This window comes from Rhinatrema bivittatum, chromosome 3, assembly GCF_901001135.1.
Source record: "Rhinatrema bivittatum chromosome 3, aRhiBiv1.1, whole genome shotgun sequence".
Taxonomy (NCBI): domain Eukaryota; kingdom Metazoa; phylum Chordata; class Amphibia; order Gymnophiona; family Rhinatrematidae; genus Rhinatrema; species Rhinatrema bivittatum.
Genome location: NC_042617.1, coordinates 519,694,173 through 519,715,307, shown reverse-complemented (window position 1 = coordinate 519,715,307; position 21,135 = coordinate 519,694,173). Strand labels below are relative to the sequence as shown.

The window sequence follows — 21,135 nt, the reverse complement described above, 5'->3', positions numbered from 1 at the left end:
TTTGGAAAAGCCGATAGCTCCAACCAATTCACATGAAGACTATACTACCATAGGAAGAAAAGAAGGGACTATACACAACGAGACTCCATCATCTGCAATCCTCAGAAAAGGAACCCTGCATGAAAGAGCCTGTAGCTCCAAAATCTTCAGTGGAACAAGTTGCCACCAAGAAAACAACTTTTAAGTTAAGATCCTTCATAGCTGCCCTTCGAAGCAGTTCAAATGGGGCCTTACACAAATCCTTGAGAACCAAGTTAAGGCTCCAGGGAGAACCCAACGTCTTTACTGGAGGCCTCAAATGCTTTGCACCGGGAGAAAATGCACTACATCTGAGTATGATGCTAGGGCTACCCCCTGAATCTTGCCTCTAAGACAGCCCAAAACCACCACCTGGACCCCTGAGAGAACTGAAGGCCAAACTCTTTACCAAACCCCATTGCAAAAAGATCAAACTTTATGCTATGGATGCTTGAGTAGGATCAACTCCCTGTTCTGCGCACCAGGAGTCAAAGACTCTCCACACTCTGACATTGGCCAAAGATGCTGAAGTCTTTCTAGCCTGTTACATAGTGGAAATGACAGCCTCAGGATAGCCTTTGCCCCTCAGATGCTTCCTCTCAAAAGCCAAGCTGCGAGACAGAAGCGAGCCACCTGATCAGAAGATATGGGTCCCTGACGCAGAAGGCTGGGAAGATTAACAAGACGCAGTGGACAGTCTACTGCAAGATTGATCAAATCCACAAATCAGGGCTGCTGAGGCCACTCCAGTGCCACTAGAACCATCTCTCCCGGATGGGACCTTGGCATTACCTTGAGTTGCCATCAAGTTGAAGCAGGGCATACCCCATTTGCGACAGATAAGTTGCATTGCCTCTTCTGACAACTCCCACTCCCTGGGATCTAGCTGCCAACGATTGAGGAAATCGGCCTGAACGTTGTCTATCCCAGCTATGGGAGAAGCTGCCAACAACTTCTGATTCTGTTTCACCCAGCGAGCTAGCTCTTGGGCCTCTCTAGCCACCATGCAACTCTGTTCCACCTTGTTGGTTGATGTAACTCACCGTTGTCACATTGTCCCACAAAATCCTTACTGGTTGTTCTCATACCAGAGGCAGAAAGACTTGAAACGTGAGGCGAACTGCTCTCGTCTCTAAAATGATTGATGGGCCATGATGCTTCCTCTAGCGATCACTGGCCCTGTACCAACTGCGCCTGACACAGCTCCCCAGCCGGAGAGACTGGCATTGGTCATAACCACTATCCAGTTCAAAACCTCCAAGGCTACACCCCTACTCACGTGGTCAAGCCACCATGAAAGACTTGATTTTGGCTACTTCTGTAAGAGGCAACGGTAGATGAAACTGTTCTGACAATGTGTCCCAACGGAAAAGTAACGCACCCTGCAGCAGTCTCATATGCACAAAGGCCCAAGGAACCAAATCCAACATGGAAGCCATGGAACCAAGCACCTGCAGGTAATTCCAGACTCTGGGAACAGCCACCTCCAGCAAGCTGCAAACCTGACTCTGCAACCTGTTGATCCGCTCTTAGGTGAAAGTGCACTCTCCTGATCCTGGTGTTAAAATATGCTCCCAGGAAATCCAACACCTGAGAAGGGGTCAACTGGCTCTTTGACAGATTCCGGACTCAATCCAGAGATCTTAAGCGCTGCAGCACCACTGTTACTGCCTGACTGCAAAGGGTCTCTGACTTTGCTCTAATAAGCCAATAGCTGAGATAAGGGTGAACCAGGATGCCCTCCTTCCTGACACCCGCCGCCACCACGACCATCACCTTGGTGAAAGTTCTCGGGGCTGTTGCCAGACTGAAAGGCAGAGCGCAAAATTGAAAATGTGTCGAGAACCATGAACCGGAGAAATCTTTGATGATCTGGCCGGATTGCTATGTGCAAGTAAGCCTCGGTCAAATCCAGAGAGGCCAAAACCTCTCCTTTGCTCACAGCAGCAATCAATGAACATAGGGTCTTCATATGAAAAACGAGGGACCCTGAGAGTCACATTCACCTTAGTCAGATCCAAGATTAGGCGGAAGGCCTCTTCCTTTTTTGGGACCATAAAATAAATGGAGTACCTTCCCATTCCCCGCTCCTCCATGGGGATGGGTATGATGGCTCCCAGCATCTGTAAACAGTCGATGGTCTCCCGAACCACTCTGTTTGCTTGCGTAGGCACAGGGAGACATCATAAACATGTCATTTAGCAGGTGAACAAATTCTAAAGCATAACAGTGCCTTAATCACACTGAGGATCCACTAATCTATTGTGATTTTCGCCCACTCCTCATAAAAAGGAGTCAGCCAACCCTCTACAGCTGGCACCAAGGGGTGGACCGGCCTCCCTTCATTGTGTGGACTTGTATCCCGATTCCCTCTGGCCAGAACCATCCCTGTTCGGCTTTCGACCTCGAAAGGACTGGCCCCAAAACTGCTGCCTACCAGATCCTTGTCTCTGGGCTCTTGCTGTAGCCCAATTCTGCCGAAAATGCCAATTCATCTGGAAACGAGACTGCGAGGAGGAAGCATCTTTGCCACCCTTTGGTTTATCCTCCGCAGCTTGTGTGTCTTATTCTCGCCCAGATGCTTCACCACCTCCTCTAAGTCCTCTCCGAACAACAGCTTCCCCTTGAAGGGTAATGCTCCTAACTGGGGCTTAGACCACAAGTCTGCCTACCAGTTACGCAACCAAAGGAGCCACTTGGCCAAGACTGCCAATATCATAGTCCTGGAGGATGTTTGGATGAGATCAAACAATGCATCTGCTTCGTAGGTTGCTCGGCCTGCTTGACCTCCAACGATGACATAGCTTTAGCAGACTGTAACCGCTGAATCTAGTGTAAACCAGCCCAAAGCATGAAACTGCTGCACACTGTAGGCCGAACGTCGAGAGCAGACACCTCAAATATCTTTTTGAGATGGACCTCCAACTTCCTGTCCTGCATATATTTAAGTACTGCAGAACCAGCCAAAGGAGTAGTTGGCTTCTTTGTGACAGCTGACACTGAAGCATGGACCTTCGGCAACCGCAACAAAACTAAAGTGTCCTTTAGCAATGAATACAACTTATCCATAGCTCTGCCAACCTTCAGCCTGGTATCCGGAGTTTCCCACTCCTGGAGCACCAGCATCTTTACCAACTTATGAAATGGGAAAGCCTTCATCTGACTTAAGCCCTCCATAACTGGGCCCACCTTCTCATTATCAGATTCCTCACTCATACCATCATTTATCAAAACATGTTATGGCGTTAACACCATAAAGCATTTGAAAAGTATGGCAACGCATGGCGCGAATGGAAATTTTTTGGGGGGTGGGATTTAGTTAAGTTAGGGGCAATATCGCATCGTGCGATAGCATAACGCATGCTATCACACGGTTTTAATGCCGGAAATAACCACACCTTTTTTTCTTGGTGTTAGACTGTGTGATATGCCCGAAATGGCCATAACGCAATTTGCGATAAATTTTTGGAATTGCATTTTGGCCATTTCTGGGCTTGGGGAGGGAAAGGGGAGAGAGATGGAGTGGAGTGGAGTAGAGAGAAAGTCTCTGGGGGAGGGCCTCACTGCATGCACCTATTTATATGTCTAAAGGAGGGCCGCATAATAGGTAGAGGTGAGATGTTGGTAGTGGTTTAGGGGCCAGTTTTGCATAGTCTCTCTTTCCTTCCTTAGTGAAAAATAAGAATGTGAAATGGTAATTAAAAATGTCCATAAACACACCCTTTTCCTTATCGTGGGCATTATCAATGCATTAGTGACAATTGTTGATGAATCTAGGGGTCCATTCCTTAATCCCCAGTTCCTTCACTACATATGGAATCAAGGGCCACAACTCTTCTTTGTTGAAAAGGCAAACCATCTTAGGATTGACCCCCTCCACAGTTGGGGCTTGGACTCGGTCCTCCTCTTGATCCACCGACAGCAAGGCTTGACTCAGGACTCGCCGAAACCTGGTTGGCTCACTCACCCGTGTCCGTTTGGCCTGACAGTTCCTGCAGGTCCTTGAGCCTGGAAAGATGGCGTCCCACAGCTCTTCTAGTGAGATATGCCCTCTGCAGAAACAGCACAAAATCTGGAGAAAAAAAAAACTGCTGGGTCCTCAGGATCTGGTCCTAAAAAGTCGTCCTCTTCCCCAGAGTGGTTCCCAGGACCCCCCAAGGCCTCTATGGGTCTTCCATCGGCCAGGGAGAGTGGTGGAGAAAGAGCTCCAGCGCTCTTCCTGCTCTCTCAGCTGCTGACTGAAGAGAAGCCAAAATGGCCACCGTTCCCACCGAAACCGGGAAGGGGTTGCCAGCTGAATCTGCATCCTCCATACCCTTTGATGCAGCCCTTTGCCTGTCCACTGCTCCCACAGCTGATCCTGCAATGCCTTCTCCCCTGGAGAAGCAGTGGGAATAAAGAGCACTCTGCGTGAGGTGTGAGGGCGCTGCCCCACAAGCCGCACATCGGCTGCTGTGCGGTATGGCCTCCGCCAGAGTGAATGCGCGGGAGATACTGCTGCCAGGAGGATGCCCAATAGAAACGCCAACCACCCCGACTGCCTCACTGCACTAACCATGCTGATAGCAACAAAACAAAAGGAACTTTTTTTTTTTTTTTTAAACACTTTAACCCCCTGCTCGTCCACTTCTCACCTAGAATGGATAGCCCCACCAGGACCTGCCAAACTTCTGGGAGGAACTCCAGACAACAGAAATCTAACATTAAATCCTTTTTTTTTTTTTAAACTAAGTCTAAGACTGCAGGATTTGAATCGCAACCATCTGCTGGAGACAGACAAATACTGGGGGACTGCAGATGGCACATCAAGTTATATGCCAGTCTCAGTGAAACTCTCTCTGTCCCAATCTGTTGGAAGGGAGGCAAAACCCAGGAGTCTGGACTGATCTGGTTACGTACAGGGAACAGAAAATTAAACCTGTTTGTAGCACTCAAGGACTGGAATTACCAGTTGAAAATGTATATGGAATGGTAGCCACCTTATGGTTCTGTTTAAGATTTTATTTTGCTAGTGCTCTGAGGGAGGGTTAGACCGCTATTATTGGGCAAATCTGACATTAATGGTATGTGCAAGGAACCTATGTGGTGGGTAGAGACAGAAAATGTTCGAATAGCCCCTCAGATGGGGCATTTATTCTTTTCTTAATACAACTTTCACAGTAGTAACTAATGCTCATTTAGTGCAATAAATACTATTGTAGGCCAGGGGGTCTTTAAGGAAAGAGCAGACAAAGCTGAAAGATTCCAAATTACCCCTGTCAACTGATAAGCAGGTTATTAATACAAACAAAAAATATAGTTTGAAATATCAGTATATAAATCTAGAAGTATAAAAAATGTCAAATCAAACAGAGGAGTCCCGCAAGGATCATCCCTTTCCCCCACACTTTTTAACATTTATCTGCTACCTCTCTGCCATCTACTCTCCAGCCTCAAACTAAAGTATTACATTTTCGCTGACGACATTCAGATACTTCTTCCCATCACTGAATCCCTGCAAAAAACCTGGGCACACTGGAACAATTGCTTACAGTCTATCAATATCCTGTTATCCAGCTTGAACCTTATACTCAATTCAAATAAAACTGAAATCCTCATCATCTCGCCTGATGAAAACCACACTCATCAACTCCCAAAGCGCATCACAATTCGCAAAATCATCCATTAACCACTCCCCCTCTGTCAGAGACTTAGGGGTGCGACTCGACAATCAATGCAACTTAAAATCCTTCGTCCTCAACACTACTAAAGAATGTTTTTTTCAAACTTCAAGTGCTCAAAAATCTGAAACCCCTCCTGCATTTCAGTGACTTCCGTTTAGTAGTTCAGTCTATCATTCTGACAAAGTTAGACTACTGCAACTCTCTTCTCCTAGGCCTTCCTGCCATAACTACCAAACCCCTACAGATGGTCCAGAATGCAGCGGCGAGGATACTCACTAATTCAAATAAAAGAGCCCACATCACACCAATTCTACTCGGGCTTCACTGGTTCCCTATAAAATCCAGGATCACCTTCAAAACGTTAATGATGATCTACAAGGACATTATCGGCATTGCCCACCTCAATCTAAGCACGCAACTCCGCCCCCACACATCACAAAGACCTATCAGATATGCTTACAAAGGATCTCTATATGCTCCTCCGGTTAAAACCTCATTAAGAAAACGAGCAATCTCTACAGCCGGGCCCACCCTCTGGAACTCACTGCCTCCGGAGCTTCGCCAAGAAACATGTCATCAAACTTTTAAGAAACACCTAAAAACATGGCTCTTCCGACAAGCCTTCCCGGAATCTCAAGAACACTCGGACACCGGTCAAAGGGCATAACAGCTCACTACAAGACCCATGATCACTCTCACTTCCCTTAGGGCCCGCTAACGCCTGATTTGGACAGTCCATATGTTATGAAAGACACCCTAGTAGATGCATTAGTTCATGATACACCCATTAACATTGTTCGCTGTTACATGTTTATTTTACTCATTTTGTTACGTCTATTTATTTTGTTACGTCTATTAACGCTGTTCGACGATTCATTTATGACTATTTAATATTTACGTTCTATTGTTCCGACACCTTGTTTAATGTAACGCCTTAACCGCGACCGTTTTGTTATAATGGAAACCGATCTGATTTGATATTTGTATCGAGAATGTCTGTATATAAAAATTCTAAATAAATAAATAAATAAATAATGTGGGAGAGTTAGAATGTATAGCGCTGAATGAAGAGCTAGACATAATTGGCATCTCAGAGACCTGGAGGAAGCAGAAAAACCAAGGGGACAATACTATTCCTGGGTACAAATTATATGACAACGATAAGATTGCTCAAACTGGTGGAGGGGTGGTGCTATATGTAAGGAGGGTGCAGAGCCAAACAGGATAAAAGTTCTACAGGAAATAAAATGCATTATAGAATATTCATGATAGAAATTCTATATGAGAAGAGTAGAACAGTAGTGGGGGTGTACTACTGTTCACCTGGCTAGAATGAATAGACAGTGTTCTCAGCCTGTTTGCCCCCTGCTTTTCTAGGCTAAGTATTACCTTGAATGCTGTTGGCTTTCACCAGCTGTGCACAGTCTATCAGCACTTCCTTAGGAATGTCATCTATTGTCTGCCCCTAAAACATTATCAGCAGAAAATGAATATTAGGAACCAGCATACAAGAAGTCACATTCAAAAATGTATTTTTAGTTCAATTTCCTGATAAATTATGGGAGTTTACTTTGATTTTTAAAGTACAGAGAAAAAGCTATGGAAAAAAAAACCTGAACCGTAACATTTTAATTGGCTTCTCAAGAAACCATGGGAAGGAAATTTGAAGGAAAACTAAGCAAATTAAATCCATTTTTTTTTTTTGTGAAAAATAGAAAAAATACCAATAAATAGGAAACACATACTGCTAAAAAAGTTTACTGGTACCTTTACAAATATATTCAATAAAATGAAAGGAAACCCCCATCCTTTGGTCTTGGCTGGTAGAAGTTTTTGCTGCTGGCTTAGAAGAGCAAGAGATCTGACTTTACTTTGTTTTCACACCTATGTTTTTTTTTTTTCTGTCCTTGGCTAACAGTCAGGTTGGCACTTATTTGTAGTTAATTATTATTATTATTTTTTTTAAATAAAAACATCACATTTAAATAGTCTTATACACTTTTTCTGAATGAAAGACAAGATAGGATGGCGAGGGTAACTTGGTTGTTCCTGGAGACACTACCAACTTTATATTTGACATGTGGCCTAATAAAACAAAAGAAGTGTGTAAATGACAACTTAGACAATATCTGCCCCATTCAGATAGAAAGTAATTTCAACTATTAACCTATCTAAAGCCTGCTTAACAAAATAGATGCAAACACATTTGCGAATGAAAGAAATCTATTAAAGTTTCTTGATATGGTAAAATACTTCCCTCTAGTGTCTAGAATGAATAACTTGCTTACAGAAAATTCGTTTTTAGGATTAAACGTTACTACTTGGGCATCATTAATAAATGCAGAATGGAAGATTTGATGGATTTGCTCATAACAGATACACTCTGTTGTAATCTAAAAAAGCAAAACGCTGATATTTTTGTAAATTGCAGTACCATACCACACTTAAATTTATATCACGCACATTCCAAGAAATAATTTCTGCTTATTGACTATCCACATCTAGGAGAAACAGCTTTTTCTTGTTTCTCATCTATTTCCAATTGTTAAGATTGAACATTTATGGTAATTTGCATATTGCCTCTTGCCAGAAACCTGTTCTAGGTTGTTTAAAAAAATCATTAACACATAGCAGACATCATACATATAAACAATTAAAATATACACTAAAGGTTAAAAACAGAACTTCATGCTGACATAAGAACTTCACGGAATAACATGTTTTAAAAAACTTTCCTAAAGATTTATAATCTTGAGTCCAACGCAGTTTGATTGGAAGACTATTCCATAGGGTTGGCGCATCACATGAAAAGACCCGATCACTGGTTTCTTTCAATCCGATAGCCTTTGCACTCAGCACTAATTGAGAAGTACGGGCTGGAACATACCATGTGATCATTTCTTTCAAGTACATAGGCTGCTCCTCATGCAAGATATAAAAAATTAAAAAAAAGGGGATTTCAAATTTAAATCTCTGCTCAATAATTAGCCAGCGTAAGGCATTTTAACACTAGGGAAATATGATCTCTAAGCAGACAACCTGTCACCAAGCAAGCAGCAGCATTTAACATTTGGAACGCCTTAAAATGACATTTAGGTAAACCAATGTATAAAGGCATTGTAATCTATAGCTGACAGTACAAAAGCTTGAATAATGACCTAAAGTTCCATTTATCTAAAATATACCTCAAACAATGCAGTTTGTTATGTAAAAGATTCTCTCTTAACTACTGCTTTTAATTGGCATTGCAGACTAAAGGCTAAATTGATTGAATCCCCAAGTCTCTAATCAAATCAACCATGGGAATACTAAACTCTTCCATCAGAGAAGGATAAGCAATCTGGGTAGGTGACTGAGAAATGAGCAAGGCCTCCATCTTAGCAAGATTTAGTAATAAGCCATTTTCAGTCATCTATTGCTTAATACCACCTATGGTATTAGTAAACTGATTGAAAAACAGAATCCAAAGGCTTGATTGACTATGGGAAAAAAAAAAAAAGTTGACCATCGGCATAAACCTTGACATTTGTTATTGTGTTTCATTTACATGGCATTCTTTCAATCTAATACCTCAGCAAAGGTATATGATCTTTTTCTACTATGACCGGTAATTCAAAATTTTAACAAGTAAATACTTTTATTTAAAGGCTATATATTTATCAGTTGAATGAGCCAAATCTTGATAAACATATACAAGTTCAAAATAATGCTTTATTTCAAGGAGAATACCAACGTAGACATTGCTTGAACATCCAGCTTTGCAGGGGCTCTAGGCCAGATAAGGCTACAGCCACGCTGGAATTGGTAGTTATTTAGAATATTACAAAGCTCTGTGGTTAGACATTGGAAGGGAGGGGTATTTGGTGTGAACTAAATGGATGATCTTGTCTGCTCTAGATTTGGGGGAGGGGGGGGGAGGAGGTGGTGTGTACAAATGAGAAAATGATAAAAATGGCCCTCAATAAGGAGCAATCTCTTACAAGTAGTAGTGCCCTGTGGCTGGCACTTAGGACATATTCTTAGCAGTGTGGGTAGGAATAATTGGGCAAACTGGCTGGGTTGGTTAATATTGTTCTGCTGTTGTCTTCTAGGTTACCATGTCTTTTATCTAGATCAGTGTTTCCAAACCACTGGTCCCTGGACACAGACATCCTTGGCAGTGTTTATGCTGGTCTGGAATGGTGGTCACTGCAAGAGAAAGCAGGCCCATGCTGCAGGTGCCTTCTGTGGCTGCACAGGTATCTGCTCCTATCCACGCTCCCACAGTTATGTGTGGGACATCCTCTGTTATCCTAAACCTCTGGACTAAATGTCTTTGTAGTGGTTTCACACCAAGCCCCACAACACTGCATACTGTTACTGCTTTCAGGACCGGAGACAGCCTGCCATTACTCTGACTTCACTACTACTGGCACCGAACAGCTGATTGAGCTAGCAGACTACCAATGAACATCATAAGAACATAAGAAATTGCCATGCTGGGTCAGACCAAGGGTCCATCAAGCCCAGCATCCTGTTTCCAACATCGGGCTCAGCTAAGCCCTGAACTGCAGTTACAACTATGTTAACAAACAAACATTCCAATGGGTTGCTGGCTATGCAGACAAAGTCTGCTGCAGACACCAGGCCCTTTAAAGGGGTTGTGTCTACCTCTCTGCAACAAATTTAAGTATTTTTAGCTTCAGGCTACGCTTTTTCTCTCCTGTGCTCTGGGTGCAAGAAGTAAATCGGCCTCCTTATCAGGAGTAATAACACAGAAGGGTTTCGGTGTAGTATAGTACAGCACAAACATTTCAATGTACACGATATTTTAATTTACATGCATAATCTTGGCAGTTCTGATCCATATCATGGAGAGCGCACATGAATTTGGTCACTATTCGGGTCTAAAACTTTACTGGGAAAATTGTTTATTACACTTCTAAGAATTAAAGGATATGCCAGCTTTACCTAACTGTGTGGTGAAATTAGAGAATAAATTTAAATGTCTGGGGCTATGTGTGATGAGGGAAACAAGTTTCTAGTACATAACTTAAACTAAAAAAAAAACCCCAGAGAAAATTGGGTTTAAAGAGATGGAGTAATGTGGTGCATGCAATTACCCACTGCAGTGGACTGGATCACTTAGAACAAGAAATAGCATTTTTCCAGAAATGACAAGAGTTGCGAATGAAGGTATATAAATCAGATTCCAGGCTGCCCAAGGGAATGAAACCAATTATACAAACCTGGAAAATGATCATGAAACACACACAAACTGCTATTCAAAGCTATGTTTAAAGCCTCCTTTCTGCAATTTTTCCCAGAATTTTGAATATTAAAAGGTTTAGATTTGTGGACAGGAAGATAAATTAATACCTCTATTCAGCTCTTTTGACAGCAGACTAAAATCCTCTGAAGATCTAAAAGTGGGCTTCCAGCTACCAAATCCACATTTTTATTTCAAATTGGACATACCGCAGATACAACTCTGGACAGTACCCCTAGCCTCCTGCGATTGTGTGATCAACTGCAGGAGAACCTACGTTATGACCGATACAATCCTGTGCACAGTGGCTAGCACAAGGTTTAACATGCGTCCATAATCTCCGATGCAATACAGGGATTTGCGCTGTCATGGGGCCTTGTTCTGATAGATATCTCTAAGGGGAGAATCGTTAATGGGTTACCCAATAAGAGTTACTCTCCTGGCATTAGAAACATGTCACATAAGTTAACACATTAGAGCGCCTTAGTTAATGCCTTTCTTGAGCTCAGTTAATTATTATGAAATCAGAACCACATATACACACACATTCTCTAAAGAAGAATATATTTTTATTTTACATAAGAAAAGTATACAATTAAATTCAATTGATAAATTTAATTGATTAAATTGTTAAGGAAGGACAGAGTGGACAGGAAAGGGGGAGGTGTGGCTCTTTATGTCAGAAACAATATCCAAGCATCTGAGCTGCAAGGCAGATGGGGCAATGAAGAAGCACTATGGGCCAACCTAAAAAAAGATGGGGCATACATTCATATTGGAGTGGTTTACAGACCTCCAAACCAAAAGGAAGAGCTGGACAGAGATCCGATTGAAGACATCCAAAATATAGGAAAGAAGGGAGAAGTGGTGATCTTTGGAGACTAATATGCCAGATGTAGACTGGAGAATCCCATCTGCAGAATCTAATAACAGAGAAATAGTGGATGCCCTGCAAGTAGCTTTGTTCAAACAAATGGTAATGGAACCCACAAGAGAAGGAGCTATACTCCACTTAGTGCTCACTAATGGAGACAACATCTTTGATGTTCAGGTGGGTGCCCACCTCAGCACCATTGATCAAACGGTATGGTTTAATATAACAAAAAGGATAAGGAAAAGAAGCACAAAGACCCAAGTTTTGCAGTTCAAAAACACGGACTTTGATGAAATGGGGAAGTACCTGGAGGAAGAACGAGAGAGATGTGGATCAACAGTGGACCAATCTAAAAGGAGCAATTACCAAGGCAACTAATCTATATGTTAGAAAAGTTAAGAAAAGCAAAAGAAAAGTGAAACCTATCTGGTTCTCAAAGGAGGTGGCTGACAAAATAAAGGCTAAAAGAACAGCATTCAAGAAATATAAAATATCCCAAAGGGAGGAACACAAAGAAGAATATCTGGTACAACTGAGGGAGATGAAGAAATTAATCAAGACGGCAAAAAGCCAAGCGGAAGAGAGGACTGCCAAGGAGAAAGAGAGGTGACAAAACATTTTTCAGATACTTCAGTGAAAAGAGAAAAGTTCAAAATGGTATAGTGGAATTGAAAGGTGGAAAGGATCAATGTGTGGAGAGAGACGAAGAAATGGCAGAAATATTAAACAAATACTTCAGTTCTGTGTTCACTAAAGAGGACCCTGGTGAAGGACCGTCACAACTTAACAAGAAACTGGAGGGGAGTGGAGTAGATGCAACTCCATTTACAGTAGAAAATGTATGGGAAGAGCTGGAGAAACTGAAAGTGGACAAAGCCATGGGGCCTGATGAGGTTCATCCCAGGATACTGAGGGAGCTCAGAGATGAGCTGGCAGGTCCGCTGTGTGACCTATTCAATAGATCCCTAGAAAAGGGAGTGGTGACGAGTGATTGGAGAAGAGCGGTGGTGGTCCCGCTTCACAAGAGTGGGAACAGAGAAGAGGCTAGTAACTACAGACTGGTTAGCCTCACTTCGGTGGTGGGAAAAGTAATGGAGTTGCTGTTGAAAGAGAGAAAGTGAAATATCTACAGTCGGGAGAATTGCTGGACCACAGGCAGCATGGATTCACCAGGGGAAGGTCCTGTCAGACAAATCTGATTGACTTTGACTGGGTAACTAAGGAATTGGATCACGGAAGAGCACTCGATGTCATCTACTTGGATTTCAGCAAAGCTTTTGATACAGTCCCGCACAGGAGACTGGTGAATAAAATAAGAAGCTTAGGAGTGAGTGCCGAGGTGGTAGCCTGGATTGCAAACTGGTTGACGGACAGAAGACAATGTGTGATGGTAAATGGAACGCTCTCTGAAGAGAGAGCAGTTTTAAGTGGTGTACTGCAAGGATCGGTGCTGGGACCGGTCCTATTCAATATATTTGTGAGCGACATTGCGGACAGGATAGAAGGTAAGATTTGTCTTTTTGCGGACGATACTAAGATCTGCAACAGAGTGGACACGCTGGAAGGAATGGAGAGAATGAGACAGGATTTAAGGAAGCTGGAAGAGTGGTCGAAGATATGGTAGCTGAGATTCAATGCCAAGAAGTGCAGAGTCATGCATATGGGGAGTGGAAATCCGAATGAATTGTATTCAATGGGGGGGGGGGGGGGGGGGGAGGGGTGGAAAGGCTGATGTGCACGGAACAGGAGAGACACCTTGGGGTGATAGTGTCTAATGATCTGAAGTCGGCGAAACAATGTGACAAGGAGATAGCTAAAGCCAGAAGAATGCTGGGCTGCATAGAGAGAGTAATATCAAGTAAGAAAAGGGAAGTATTTATTCCCTTGTACAGGTCCTTGGTGAGGCCTCACCTGGAGTACTGTGTTCAGTTCTGGAGACCGTATCTCCAAAGAGACAGAGACAAGATGGAGGCGGTCCAGAGAAGGGCGACCAGAAAGGTGGATGGTCTTCATCAAATGACTTATGAGGAGAGATTGAAGAATCTAAATATGTACACCCTGGAGGAAAGGAGGAGCAGAGGTGATATGATACCTTTCAAGTATCTGAAAGTCTGTTTTAATGATTCAAAGACAACGACAAACCTTTTCCGTCGGAAAAAAAATCAGCAGAACCAAGGAGGAAGACTCAGAACCAATGTCAGGAAGTATTTCTTCACAGAGAGGGTGGTGGATGCCTGGAATGCCCTTCCGGAGGAAGTGGTGAAGACCAGAACTGTGAAGGACTTCAAAGGGGCGTGGGATAAACACTGTGGATCTATACAGTTTAGAGGACGTGAATGAAGAGTGGGTGGCTCGCGGGAATGACGGCTACTGCCCGGAGATAATACTCTTATTCAATAAACTTACACACGGTTAATGCGACTCCAACATTCCTCTAAGCTTCAACAGATATAGATCCACTTTTCTTCATTCCTCCTGCCCTTGAAGCAGAGAGCTATGCTGGATATGTATTGAAAGTGAAGTATCAGGCTTATTTGGTTTGGGGTAGTAACCGCCATAACAAGCAAGGTACAGCGGTTACTACTCCAATCCAAATAAGCCTGATACTTCACTTTCAATACATATCCAGCATAGCTCTCTGCTTCAAGGGCAGGAGGAATGAAGAAAAGTGGATCTATATACAGACACCACCCAACAAGGACTGAATTACATAGTCTGGGTAAACAAATAAGTATGGGTGTAGCTTGCTTATTGCGGCTGTTACTACCCCTAACTAATTAGGGTAGATATTCACTTAGATGCAGTTCCAACTCTGCTCTCTACATTAATGGTGGGGGTGGAAGGGAAATAGAACCAAAAGGTTACTAGGAGCCAGGACTAACAGAAGTATGAGGGGGGAAAAAAAAAAAAAAAAAAAAGAGTGCAAAGCTTGCTGGGCAGACTGGATGGGCCGTTTGGTCGTCTTCTGCTGTCATTTCTGTTTCTATGATTAGATCAGAGAAATTCAGATAAATTCAGACTAAGTCTTTTTAAATCAAATTAATTCTGATTAAGTCTGTTGATAACAAAAAAAGAAATGTCAAATGCTTACAAAGTTAAAATTCTTTGCCAAAGCCTTGGGCGTGCTGTGTTCAGAATAGGACAGCGGCAGCCCCAAATATCTTGAATGTACGGTGTATATACCTTTTTCTGCTATATACTTTTAACAATTTATAATTAGCTTGTAACTGCTAACGTAGCAATCCTTTATTCTCATGAGTTGCTAATAAAGGTGCAGAAAAATATTACCTATAAATTCAAGTACACTACATCACGACATCTGTGTGCTTTGATCTAGTATAGAGATTCCATCTATTTGACAAAAACAAAACAAAAAAAAACAAACTTGCTTTTACTTTTCTAATTTTTAATTTATATAATTTGTGTATGAAGCTTCTAATACTCTTAATGTTTAAATATGTTGTAATAAATACAATACTAAGATATAGCAGCTTCCTTCTTAGGTGCAAAAGGTTATAAGGAATTGTTTATCTAGGTTGGGTGTTAATTGTAAAGCAGTGTCTGGAAACTGCCGTGCTTGGGACATAAATCACACCTAAAGCGCTAGCTGGCTTCCTACACCTGACAAGTGAAGCAAAAAAAAAAAAGTTGAATGTTGTCTTTTAAACTAGACCCTGCTTCACATTTAGATACAACTTGTGCACTGGTCTTTTTTAGATCAAAAATGACTTTAAAAAATGTTTAAATAATTCTGAATGGAACAAAGTTTATTGGGGAACAGATATGTCAGTGCGTTCAAATCACCACATATATAACACTCATCACATGTAAATTCTATGTAGATGAGGCTGTTAGCTAATCCCCATGACACAAAAAATTTCCCGCATACCAACACAGCAAATTTTATGCCAGCCTAGGGCTAACAAAATGGTATGCCACACTCAAGGGTGCATTGAAAGAAAAGATAAATCCTGCTTTCTGTGATTCCTACTAATAGCATCAGTGATATTAAGTAGGAGGAATCAAATAAAGCAGATTTAGTTTAAAAAAAAAATTCTGGACACAAGATACACTGTCCAGGCCATGTATCTTGTGCTTGCCTATACTGGTAGCAGGAGAACACAGATGCTCATAGATAAGGCGTCCATTTTCCCAATCTGCTTGACAGCCACCTCTCTCCTGTGCGCCCAATGCTGAGGAGGCATTACAGACACACACGTTTTCCCTAGTGCTTCCTTTTTTGCGTAAACCCTAATCTAAAAATTGGAATGCACACCCAGGAGAGGTGGCTGGGTACGCATTAGGAAAATGGGTGCTCAACACTAAACACCCATTTTCTGCATTCAAACATTGCATCAGTCCCATAATTAGCTTGCAAAAGTATTCAACCCCTTAAGAGTCAGATTTGTATGATTACAAATGACACTTATACAGATTGTTCCAGACAGTATATTTATTGCAAGCTAGTATTTAAACCTTACATGAAATCCCTCATAAAGGGAGGCTTCTACAAATTAAATGTCCTCAGGAAACTCAAACCTCTGCTCCACACTAACCATTTCCGAACTGTAGTCCAGACTACTATGCTTTCGAAACTGGACTATTGTAATGCCCTCCTACTTGGCCTTCCTGCTACCACAATCAAGCCACTCCAGATCCTCCAAAACTCCATGGCCAGAATCATAACAAACACCCGCAAAACAGAACACATTACTCCAATTTTAAAAGACCTGCACTGGCTGCCTATCTCCTTCCGCTCACAATACAAAACACTCACCATTCTTCACTGCTCATTATACAAACTCAATCACACCTGGCTGGAAGAAATGCCTCGCTTCCGCACTTCCAACCGCCCCACAAGAAGTGCTCATGCCAGTACCCTACACATTCCTCCCCTGAAGGCTGCGCATCTGTCCCTCACCAGAGAAAGGGCCTTCTCCATAGCTAGTACCTACCTCTGGAACTCCCTCCCCCCCTCCCTCCGAATAGAGCCGTCACTCAACAAATTCAAAAAAGGAGTCAAAACATGGCTCTTTAAGCAGGCATACCCTGACTCAATTGCTACGTAGACCTCTCCTAAATGGACCTTTTCTAAGTCTTTCCACTGCCAGCACTCCCCCTCCTCCCATGCCCCACGCCCCTTCCTCTCTTCCCCTTTCCATCTGTGCCCCTTACCCTCTCCCCCTGGAATATTCTGCACATTTGTAACCCCTGTATTACGTACTCAATGATAAAGATAAAGTTGTTTTAGTTTGTACAAAGTTTTTCTCTTTCTTTCTACCTTTTCCACCCTATCAGTTCTTTTATGTTATCATAAATAATCATATAAAGTTTTACTTTGCTCATATTTTACACCATTTGCTTTAACTATGATATGTTATTCTGTTCATTGTATTTCCTCCTTTTCAGTTCAATGTAAGCCGGCATGATGTGCCTTACGAATGTCGGCAAAGAAAAGCCTATAAAATAAATAAATAGTATGCTCTTAAAATAATTTTAAGAGTCACAATTCATTATTTCTCTGCATTTTTGTAAAATAAAATTAAAAACTGAAAAATGCTGGTTGCATAAGTATTTAATCCCTTCAAATAGTAAATACTTGGTAGAACCACCTTTTGCTGCAATAAACAGCTTTAACTCTGTTGGGGTAAGTTTTTACCAGCTTTGCACACTGCTTGGGAGTGATTTTTGCCCATTCTTCCTGACAGATTTGCTCCAGGTTTTAAAGGTTGGTTGAATGACTCATGGATTGCAATTTTCAAATAGTGCCACAGATTAGCGATTGGCTTGAAATCTGGACTTTGACTTGGCTACTGTAGAACATTCATCTTTTTGCTGTTCAACCACTCCTGTGTTGCTTTGGCCTTGTGCTTGAGATCATTGTCCTGCTGAAAGGTGAACTCTCTCCCCACGTTTTAACTTTTTAGCAGACTGAAGCAAGTTGTCTTGCAGTATCTCCCCCTATATGTTACATCACACAATCATCCTTCAATTTTAACAAGATGCCCAGTCCCTGCTGAGGAAGAGAATCCCCACAGCATGTTGCTGCCAGCCCCATACTTTACTGTTGGGATGGTGTTTGCTGAGGAATGGGCAGTGTTAAGTTAGTACCACATACAGCGTTTTGAATTTTGGCCAAAAAGCTCCATTTTTGTATCACCTGATTTCAAAACCTTACTCTATATTTTAGCTGGGTCATTCTTATGCTTTCTGACAAACTCCAGACATGCTTTAATGTGTTTTTTCCCTTCAGTAATGACTTCTTTCTAGCCACCCTCCCATCCAGGTCAATTGTATGCAGAGCTCTTCGTATGACTGACTGGTGAACCTCCATTCCAGTCTCAATCGACTCTGTAGCTCCTTCAAAGGAATTGTTGCCTCTCTGTGGCTTCCCTCACAAGTCTCCTTCTTGCTCTGAGGGATAGCCTTTTCTAGGCAGTGTCTGGGTGGTATGATGGATCAATTTTGAGGAAATGAAAGCTGCAACAGTGCTCACCGGGATATCCAACACTTGGATATTTTGTTACCTTTTCCATTCTTGTGCATGTCTAACACTATGTTTAATTTCCTTAAAATGTTCTTTGGTCTTCATTTTCACAGCTTTCCTGTCTGACCAATGGTACTGAAATTAAGAAGTCTTATCCAGAAAAGCTGACTTTTTTTTTGTTTTAATGATTCACAGATAGAGGCCATTTTTTATTTTTATTTCATTTCAAAAAATAAAGATTCAAGAATACCTTGTACAGACATGTGAGGTATACAAAAATAAAGACAAGGTATATTAAACAGATTTCTTAAACAGGGAATAAAAAATACCCCACATATTATAATAAGAAAAGGGAGGGAGACTAGCAAAATAAGCAAATATAAAACCATGAAATAAAGAAAAAAAGCAAGCTGAGAAAAAATACACCGGTTACATTTAATAAGCCAGACTATATAAAGGGGGGTATTGAGGTGGTAAATCTAGAAACGCCCGGAGTTGGGATGGCTCAAAAAAAATATGGTTAACATTAGAATATCTAATAGAGAATTTACAAGGATAGCACAAAACAAACTGACCTTCCTTGGCAAGTACCTCAGAACGTAAAGAAAGAAATTTCTTTCAATGAAGTTGAGTAACCCTGGTAAGATCAGGGTATATCCATACCTTTTGACCATAGAATAACAAAGATCGAATACGAAAGAAAAAACATAAAACTTTATAATCGATCAGAGGATGTCTAGAGCATGTGAATGAAGACAAGAGGCATGGGGGGTGGCTTGAGGGAATGTTGGCTACTACCTAGAGATGAATATCCTTATTCAATAATGCGACTCCAACATGGCTCTATGCTTCAACGGCAAGAGGAAATGTGGAAAAAAGGATTTGTAACCACATAAAAGCAGGGGAGTAGCTTGCTTGTACGGCGGGGTTACTACCCCAAACCAAAAAAATACCTGATACTTCACTTTCAACGCATATCCAGCATAGCCCTCTGCTTCAACGGCAGAGGAGCAAGTCTGATATTTCACTTTAAATGCAAAGCCAGCATGGCTCTCTGCTTTAACAGCAGGGGGGAATGAAGAAAGGTGGATCTATATTCAGGCAACAATCAACAAGGACTGAATTACATAGTCTGAATAAACAGATAAGCATGGGTGTAGCTTGCTTATTGCGGTGGTTAATACCCCTAACTAAATTAAGCTATTTCACTTAGATGCAGGTCCAACACTGCTCTCTACATTAATGGCAGGGGTGGAAGGGAAATAGAATAAAAAAAGGTTACTAAGAGCCAAGAGAAACAGATAAGTATGTGAGAGAAAAAAAAAGTGCGAAAGATTGCTGGGCAGACTGGATGGGCCGTTTGGTCTTCTTCTGCCGTCATTTCTCTGTTTCTATGTTTCAGAGAAAAAAGCAAATGTCACTAGCAAAGTTTCACGATGTGAAATCTCCATTGAGAACTTTCAGAACATTTGTCAAATCTACAGCTACATTTGATGGCAAATTATCTCCATGAACTTCTTCAGCTTGAGGCAAATAGTAGGCCTTAGTTATTACAGGCATTGCTGCATTAGGAATTTTGAGAATCTGAGAAATATAATTTCAAAATAGTTCTGCAGGCAAAATCTTTAGTGACAGGAGAACTGAAAATTCTCAAATTTAAAGAATGTAAGGCATTTTCAATGTTCTCAATCTTCTTTGAGTAGACTATATCTGATTGAACTTATTGATGTTGAGTTTTTAAATTTTTTATTTATAACATTTTCATTCACTACAGATCAAGCATACATATCTTGAATTATTATACATGTTAACAAATAGATAAGAAAATAAGTAAATTTTCTTCTATTTTTTATACAGAAGCCAAAGATTGAAACATTCAGATAACCTGTCTTTCAAGCACACTATTCAAGGTCCCAAGAAGCCTAATCCTTAATTTTAATTGGTTTGCAAGACTAACATTTACTAACCTCAGGGTTGGAATTATTTACTTCTGAGAGTTATATTCACATCTTTAGTGCTCTATCCAATGGCACCAGGTGTAGAGCTTAAAGTGGGTTTTAGCCTATTTTCAAGTAATTGAGTTAATTGCATGGGTTGTGTAAATATATAGGTATTCCCCCCTGACTTTATTATACATTTACAAGGGTGTTTCAAAATAAACATCCACATTTGAATCACCTGTGCTTTTAACACTAAGAATTGTTTCCTATGCTTCTGTGTTAAAGGTGCCAAATCTGGAAATAGCTGAACCCTACAGCCCATAAATTCTTTGGACCTATCAAGAAAGATAGAATTTCTTAAAGATCCAATGTCAGATTCCAACATAAAAGTGTGACTATTAAGGTTGAGGGTACAACTAAGCTTTCTTCTGATTGCTCTAGAATCTCAGATATATTAATAGTATTGTTCACTACAGGTTTCCTTTGCTATAACTCATCTAATTGTAAACTCCCAATATTCCTCATATCTGAGGATTTTCTTAGAGGTGGTAAATAATATAATTTAAAAGTTATTGGTAGAGTAGGTTCGGGTAGATTCATAACTTCTATTAAATATTTCCTCCACAATTGTATTGGTGTTGAAACAGGTGTTTTAGGAAAATTACACAGCATATATTTCTCAATCTAGCAATATTTTCTAATTTTTCTAATTTCAATTGCAATATCTGATTTTCCTTTATAAGTTCTACTTGTACATCATTAACTCTACCAGATTCACTTTTAATCTTAAGCAATTCACATCTTATATTTCTATTGTCAGACTCCAACAATTCAACATTCTTTTTTACATCATTTACCCATAAATATTCTGATTCAACTCATTTATAGCCTCCCAAATATATTCC

The 21,135-nt window shown here is 41.2% G+C and overlaps 1 protein-coding gene across 2 annotated transcripts in view; it reads right to left on the bottom strand.

The window, feature by feature from the left end:
• Positions 1-21,135, bottom strand: part of CCDC25 (coiled-coil domain containing 25) — a 102,734-nt gene that overhangs the window by 49,676 nt on the left and 31,923 nt on the right. For both annotated transcript variants that reach the window (XM_029596229.1, XM_029596230.1), the window contains exon 5: positions 7,071-7,146. In XM_029596229.1, coding sequence (XP_029452089.1) covers positions 7,071-7,146 — 76 coding nt within the window. The remainder of the gene's footprint in view (positions 1-7,070; positions 7,147-21,135) is intronic.